At 38.0% G+C, this 8,212-nt stretch overlaps 1 protein-coding gene across 1 annotated transcript in view; it reads left to right on the top strand.

Moving 5' to 3' along the window:
- TRAPPC9 (trafficking protein particle complex 9) overlaps positions 1-8,212 on the top strand; it is a 444,311-nt gene that overhangs the window by 50,108 nt on the left and 385,991 nt on the right. Inside the window, exon 11 of the mRNA XM_027892205.1 lies at positions 1,269-1,354. Coding sequence (XP_027748006.1) covers positions 1,269-1,354 — 86 coding nt within the window. The remainder of the gene's footprint in view (positions 1-1,268; positions 1,355-8,212) is intronic.

Below are 8,212 nucleotides of genomic sequence, written 5' to 3'. Positions count from 1 at the left end.
TCATCCAGGTTCTTTACTGGATGTTTTCTAATATCCTACTAAAAAAATGTTGGCAATGGGTGTTAAAATCATTGAGTTGACTAGTAAAAGCTAATCCATGTATGCTACACTTCAGCTTATAATCATGATTTATTTTACAAATATAGTTAAAGCACCTGTTGTTTATTGGAGTGCAGTTGCTCAGCAGGCATGGAGAACACTGTCACCTTCAGTTTGAAGTCTGAACATCAGGTGCACGTGGTGATATGTGAAAGGCAGACAAGAACTTGTGGGCTGAAAAGATTATGAAGCGCTGATATAAAATAATCTTTCTGCATTGAAGAGTTACTCAGATCTTGCACCTCTGCTGCTGACCTCACTTCCAGAAATTCCTCACAGAATCACAGAATGGTCTGGGTTGGAAGGGGCATTAAAGACCATCTTGTTCCAGCCCCACCTTCCACTACTCCAGGTTACCCAGAGCCCCATCCAGCCTTGTCTCTTTAAATCATACAACCTCCAAAATTTTAAACTTGGCAGGATGAAGTATCTTTTGAAGTTGAACCTGTGTCTTGCAGTGAGAGATAAACTGAAAATACATTTTTCTACCTGACCTATTTTACTTCATTGTCTTTCCTGAGAACCTTGACAAGTTACTTAATAGCTTGTGTTACTGCTTAAGCCTTTGTGACCCTCAAAAAGAAAAATCTGTGCTCTGTAGATCCTATTGTCATCTTCCACTCCCACAGCATCTCCCAAACTACTTACTGTTCCCTAAAGAAAATTAGTAGGAGGAGGCTGAGGTGGCATCTTGCTGGTGAGCTATTGTTTCCTTCTTAATCTAAAATAGTCCTTTATTTACTCTGCATCATCAACTGTGTATGAAGGCTTGTAATTTCTTACTTCCTGTCGTGTTCATTCCTTGTCTGGTTGATTCTGATCTGAGCCTTAAACATCCAAGGCGATGTGTACTCCGTGCCTGACTCCAAGTGTGTAAGCCCTGAGGTGTTTACCGTGAAGGATGTGTTTTGATTTGATGCCTTAGTTAATTTTACCAAGTAACTTTGCAGCACAAATTGCTGTTTAATGGATGTTTCCAGTCCTTTAACTCATTGCTTTGCCCGGGATTTACAGCTTGTGTCCCACAGTGCTCTTGAGCAGGACTTTGGCTGTAAAGATTATAGAGAGTTATTAAGTATTATAGCAGTCTGACAGCTCAGCTGCTGCTGCTTTTTTATAACACTATGAATAGGTAATAAATGCATTAATTCTGTGATTATTTCTTGCAGACTTCCAGTGGGTCCAGGGAGATGTTTGTGAAGTTCAGCTGATGGTTTACAACCCAATGCCTTTTGAGCTCCGAGTGGAAAACATGGTTTGTATCTTTCTAAATATTATCATTCTGTTATTTTTCTGAAAAAAGAAAAAAATTCATTTGGACTTTCAGATATGGTTTTCTGTAAATCAACTAGCTTAAAAAAAAAATCATTTAGCCCAGCACCTCAGTTTAACGGTGGGGTGTTGTCAATTTGCTCATATTTGTTGGTGATGAGGTACTGAAATGAAAATCTCTGCCAGTCACAGTGTTTAAATGCTTTACTGGCACTGACCTGTAAATCAATTCTGTACCTTCCTGCATTGACTAGAACTCATGCTACATAATTTACATATACGGGTTTTCAAGTAATAATTATATCCTGAAACCTAATAATTATTGTACACTTGCTACTGTAATTTAAAAATCCACATTCATCCTCGCTTTTCAAATTCCCGTTTTGACCACCATTTAAAAATCTGATGCACTGAAATAGTTAGTTCTGAGAAGCTTTGTGTTTTGGTGGAAGCTTCAGCTCACGGATCTGCTGTTGCCAGTGATGGGTGTGATTTGAAAAATGATCAGGAGGGAGTGAAAAAAAGGCTGAAACACCAGAGAAGTTTATAAGATTAGAAGGCTCAAACCCAAGCCCTCTCCTACTTCAGTGGGCTGCTTGCAGTGTATCCTGAAACAAAGGAAAATGTGTGGGTTTTTTGCTTTCCCTTCTTTATTCCAGAAAACAGGATTATTTTTTTTTAAATTTGTATCTGTTTAAAGTTTAAAAATTCTCCAACTACCAGACCAACTTAATCCCCACTCAGTTCTAACCCAGCATAGTCCTTTATGTTAAATATTTTTATCCTTAATATTGCTTCAAAAATAAATCCCATCTCTTGAAGCCCATTTTTCTGTCAGGCTAAGTGAATCAGCCTACATTTATTTGCCCCAGATTTTTGTTTGGTGTTTTTTTTTTTCAATTGATATGTCTACTGCAGGGTCTAGTCAAGCAATTTGACCTAAATTACTGATACTACTTGGAAGCTAACACACTGCTTCCTTGAGGAGCATTTTCTCTAACCCTCACAGAAGGATTCAGAATTTTTAGGAATTAATAGAAAAAGTGGTTGAGAAGCTGCAAATCAGAAAGGACTTCCTCTAAGAATTAGTTGATTTAACAGCATTTTGATTTACGGTCTGATTCGTATCGTGCGAGTAATGACGTGGTTATATATTTAAAAAAAACTTGGAATATTTCTTAATGAAGGAGTTTCTTAGGGTGTGTTTCTTAGGCTCACACACCCCCAAGGCCTCGGAATGCAGTTAACTCACATAGATCTGCATGACATCCCTTCCCTGAGCAAATGAGTTGTAGTGGCATCAGTACTTCTCTTCAGTGTTGACGTGATAAAGTTCTGTCTTTGAATTAACACTGAATCCCAGTTCGTTAGGGAAGCAAAAGGGGAAGCAGGCATGCCAAGGAGATGCAAATAATTGAAGTGATTAATGTAATTCTTTCATCAGTGCTCTGATGAAAACTTCCGGTCATGAGGGTGATCATACACTGGGACTGGTTGCCCACAGAGAATATGTGGGATCTCCACCTTTAGAAATCTTCAAAACTCGAGTGTAAAGGACGGTGAAAAACCTTAAAAACCTAAACTACCACCAAAGTTGCCCCCGCTCTGAGCACTGGGCTCACCAACAGGGCTTCCAGCCTTTCCTTCCAGCATAAATGGCTCTGGTTTTCCAGTCTCATCCGTGAGCTTTATGGAATGTGGAAATAGTTATTACTTTATCGTAAGATTAAACTCCTTGTTTTTATTTAAACAATTCAGAGTGTTGTTTAATATTTTAAAATGATTTGGTTTATTATTAACACGTACCCATGCCTGCAGTCCCCATAGCCTTTTCCTGTCTGATTTCTCATCACGTATCACATTCTTTCACATTATTTACTCTCACAGACTCAGTTTCATAGCAAACATATAATTTTCTGTCATTCGGTGGCAGTTTCAACTTGTTTGTCCCACAACTTTTTTTCCTTTTGCCTGACTCAGCACCTCACCTTTGCAATATAACTTACTCCTTCAAGCTTGTTTCCAGTCACTGACTGTTCTTTGAGTTCTCCTTTGCTTGATTTCCCTTTCCTTTACCTTTCTCGTGGTGCACCATTCACCAACGTGTCACTGTTCTGGAATCTATAGTCTTACTCCTTTTTTCTAATTCTCCCCTGTCCCTCACCTGGCGGTTCAGATCTGTTGTTCTGACAGATTACTCGTTTCATGTTAAATGAATTCTGGAACTGTCGATCCAAGCTCTTACCCTGGTACTTCTCCTGCTGCGTCTTTCTGTTTGTTATGGATGGAGGTTGTGATGGTAAACAACTTAGTATTGAGCACAGGCTGTTAACCCATGGAAAGGCTCCTCAGCTTGTTCCTTGTTTGAAGAATTAATGCTAAGTACATGTAGGTTAATTGAGGTGTGCTTAAGTAAAAGGCATTGAATTTCTAGAGTTGACATGAGGCTGTGGACACAAAAGGTTTGATCAGTGTTTTCTCAGGTGGTAAGGCCTGAAAAACTGATTTTTTTTTTGTTGCTTCATTTTATTGTTCTCAAAGCTCTTGGCCCATTATCGTTGTTCTCGCTGTTTATTTCCTGTCATGCATATTCCTGATTTGGGGCTCTATTTAGAGTCTTCATGCCAGTCCCATTTCTTTATTCCTTTTCTGTCTTCTTCTGTTTTGTGTTTCTGCCTTGTCCATACAGTCAGGAGGCTGATCCACTGGAGGGTGCAGTAGTGTAAAATGGCAGATGAAAATGTTCAGTCGTGGGATGTGGAAGAGATTAAGTCCAACAACCGTGCATTTTAGTCAGTGAAGTGAAGTAGGAGAGATCGTGGGGGTGATCAGACCAAAGGCTTTAGTAAAACTCAGCAGGTACCTTAAATCAGCAGAATGAGGGAGAGACAAAAACAAACCTGAGTGGCTGTGACTGCGATGGATTAAACAGAATATTTTTGCTCTCCTGGTGCTGGAGCCCAAGTTCCCGGGAGAAGGGATGTTCAGCTGTAAATAAGTTTATACATCACTTGGCTTTTTCTCTCGGGAATATTGATTTCTGTACAGACTTGTTGAGGTATGTGAGTTATCTCCATCCCTTTTGCAGCTACTGCAGTTTTCCATCCAGGCAAAAAAAAAAAAAAAAAAGATGTTCACGTTTCAAGCCTTCAAAACAATCCCAGAAAGTTCTGGGAAATCGCCAGTGGATTTATTTTGTATCTTGAGACGTGTTTAAAGCAGTAAATCATGGTACACTCTGGGGAGATGTATTAAAATCAAATGCATGTGAAGAAGCACCGCAAAGTGTGTTAAGCTCTCTAAGATTTTAACTACTTTTCCCTCTTTGTTTCTCAATTTTGATATTAAAAGAAAAAAAGAAACCAAAAAGCCAAAGCTGAGAGATTTTGAGGCAACGTTATGTATTGAGGGAGAGCATTTTCTCTGCACTTGTTGTAGGAAATACAGCCATGGATTTAAGAAAGTTGCAAGATCTACAGGCAGTGTAAACCATATTGAATAAATAAATATCAAGAAACTAAAAAACACTACCCCAAACCATGGGAATATTGTAATTTATAGTATTAAGTAATTTTTCAAGAAAAAAAGTATTTGTTCTATAGTTCTCCTTCTGCTTGGGGCCTGTATTTATTTGGACACAATCAAGCAGAGTATTTTGATTAAAGATGCTTTAAGAATGGCTGTTACTATTTTTTTTTAAAAACTTCCAAACTGTGCTATTACCCAAGAGCTCTATGTTGATGTTTAAAAATCCCATCTGAAATTTTGAGAAATCTGTACGTATAATCAGTCCCATAACTTGGCCTGTGAGCCTTTAAATTGTTTCCATGACCTGCTCTTTCCTGAGTTCACGTCTTTTACTGTTTCTGCCATCTTGAGAGAATATTTACTTCTTGCTAAACCACATTTAATGCAGACTGTATTGGGCAAGAATGTACACAAAAAGGTGGAGGAGGAGAAGAATAAAACTGGTTGTGTTCGCTGGTTTTTTTTTTTAGGTCTACCCAAAATAACCTTATTAGAAACAGCAAGGAAAATTCACTTTTAAGTAAATATTGACAATTTTTGCGTAAAGTATTTGACAACATGGTCTAAAAGTATGTTCAGCATGAAAACTAACTTTGAAGGCAGTGTTGCTTTAAAAAAAGAATGATTGCATTTTGGGATTGGTAAGTAAAGCCTAAAAAAAGCAGTGCCACACTCACGTTATTTTAACAGCATCTCCAAATGCTGCCATTTACGTGCAAGTTGTTTTGTTCCTCTCAAGCTAAATCGAGATTTGAAGTGATTGAAAGGCATGCTGTGATAAAAGCGTGCATATATTCACTCCAAGACAATTGCAGTTGTTTTATAAGAATCCAAAGAAATGTAAACATTTTTCTGAGTGTGTGATTCGTATATTCCCTGGAGGAAACACAATAAATGGGTGGTCTCTCCCTGTAGGGTCAGAAAGAGCAGTGATTACTAAATGATTACTAAATATTACTTGAAATAGGGTATAAGACTCTCAGGAAAAGAAATGTTAAACATTTCCTTTTTTCCTTTGGTGGCGTGGCTGATATGTTTAGTAGAGAATGGGAGAGTACTTGAGCCTTGATTCGATTTTTACTGCTAAACTACGAAATCTCAGGCACCAGAGGGCAATGTTGGGCAAATATTGCAGAGCTGTACAGTTCAGCAAACGGTGATCTTGAAAATGTCTTTCAGACATTCTAGATATGTCACTGTCTTTTAGAACTTAACTTGTGTGGGTTAAGTTTTGAGGGTAAGTGTCTTGATTTCAATTTACGTCTGTAAGTCTGAAGCCTAGTTGATGTTTATATTGATTTTTTCCCCCATTTCAATGAGTTTTAATGCTTTCTTAATATCTTTAGTTTTAAAAACTTGAGGTTTTACTGAACAGTAAAACTAAAAATGAGGGAAATGAATGCTGCCTTCTTTTTGTATTAATGCACTTGAAGCTCTTTAATTTCTAGTCCAGGAATAGTATGTGCTTAGTGAAGGTGTTTTGGCATTTGCATTGTGTTTGTTCTCTAGAAAATCTTTGTTTTCCTGGTTTGCATTAGTTCTGTTTATTTACATTTCCTGTAGCTGATGGTAAACAAGACATTGGAGGTTTGTTTTTTTTTTTTTTTTTAATCATTGATTTTATGGGACTTTAGGTCCTTGGATGAAAGTTTTTAGTTGAGGTGAATCCTGAATAATTAAAATGTATTTGAATACTTGGATAAGTGATAAATCAGGGGCTTTTTTAGACTAAATAATCTTATAAAACCTTCGGTAGCTGTTTTAAAAGTGAGTTTTGGAGACTGTGTGTGTGGGGGTCACCTTTTATTTATGTTCTAAGATTTGCTTCAGCCAAAGCAAAAGCAGAATGATTGGGATGAAAGCTGAGGCTACCTGAGTATTAAAGTGTGAGTGTTTCACCCTGTTTCTGTGGGGTGAATCCCACTGGAAGGATTAATGTGGAAATCAAACAGTGTCAGTGCTCTGATACACAGGGTGGTGAATGTATAGGAAGATAAAATAAGGTTTTACTTATGTTTTTGTGGATTGTTTCTGACAGCTCAAGTCTCCACGTGAAGCTGGAGGAAAATGAAAATTCATTAGAAATGGGGGTTTGACAGAGTATTTACTTATAACTCAAGTAAAATGATGAAATTGCATTTTGTGTAGCAGATAAGAGTTCTCTAACTGAGCTTCCCACAAAGCAAGAGTAGCTTTGGTTGAATTCAGTGTTGCCTCAAGAATGTCAAGTCCACAAAGAAGTAACTGCTAGAATGAAAGATTTTATAGCTTTTGGATCTGTTATAATCTTGATGACTTCAGATCTTGAGTAGAAGAGAAATTAAGAACCTGTCAAACCTGCTTGGTTTGCTTTCTCAAACTCCTGGTGTGTTTAGGACCTTGCTGTTGAAAATATTCCAAGGAGGGAACAAATTCGGAGAATGGCTTTCGATTTTGTTCAGTTTTTGAGTGCTGGTGGGTTGATTTTGGTTCCCATCTAGGAACTGCTTGAAGAAGAGTTACTGGTGGTTAGTCCCAGTGGAAGTCAAGGCCACTGAAGACTTCATGTCCGTGACAGGTCAGCTGTCAGTAACTGCCTGGGTCGTTCTGGTAGTGCCATTTGCATTTCATTAAGTACTTGTTATACAAGTATCAGTTATCCTAATTTGTAATTGAGAACTAGAAACAGAAGGGTTGACCTCCCTTTACAGCTGGCAGGAGCAGCAGAGGTTCACCCTTCAAACCCAGTTGAATTATAAACCAGGCAGTCAGAGGTGTTGTCAGAGGGAAGCACTGCTGGTATTCTGGCACTGTGCAGGTAGTGTTGCTGCTGCCTGAACTCCTTGTTCAGCCTTCAGTGTCTGAGTTTTTCTGTGGCTCAAACCATGAGCTTTTTCATCTGTCTTTACAAAAGACTCTTTCACAGAGTTCTGAGTTCTCATGAAGCTGAGAGTTAATCCAGTTGTGCTTGCTGCATTAATTGGAGATATTTGTGTAGCATCTTTATTTAAAAATAAGAATTAATATATATGTGTATACAAAAACAAATGGTAACTTGGATTTAGGTGCTTTCCAACATTAAATTTCTTACTTGTAGCAGCACACTCTGTGCTCAAGCACAGAATTCATTAACTGAATTAAGTTCATTAACTGAGCTGAAAGAAAAGCCCCAGCCTACTAAGGACAGTAAGTGCTGTGTTTCAGAGTTTCTTAAATACATTTTTTTTCTGCTTCATTTCTTGTTTCGTGCCATGTTTTAAATTTAGGATGCTGAAAGATTTCTCTGGCACTAAGGGAGTAACTTCAGGCATCTAGGCTTGAGGGGGAATCAGTT

This window comes from Empidonax traillii, unplaced genomic scaffold (genome assembly GCF_003031625.1).
Source record: "Empidonax traillii isolate 1590-97213 ecotype Southwest subspecies unplaced genomic scaffold, ASM303162v1 scaffold342:size1861417, whole genome shotgun sequence".
Classification (NCBI taxonomy): domain Eukaryota; kingdom Metazoa; phylum Chordata; class Aves; order Passeriformes; family Tyrannidae; genus Empidonax; species Empidonax traillii.
Note: the sequence above shows the minus strand (reverse complement) of the source record. Positions and strands in the feature narration are given on the sequence as shown.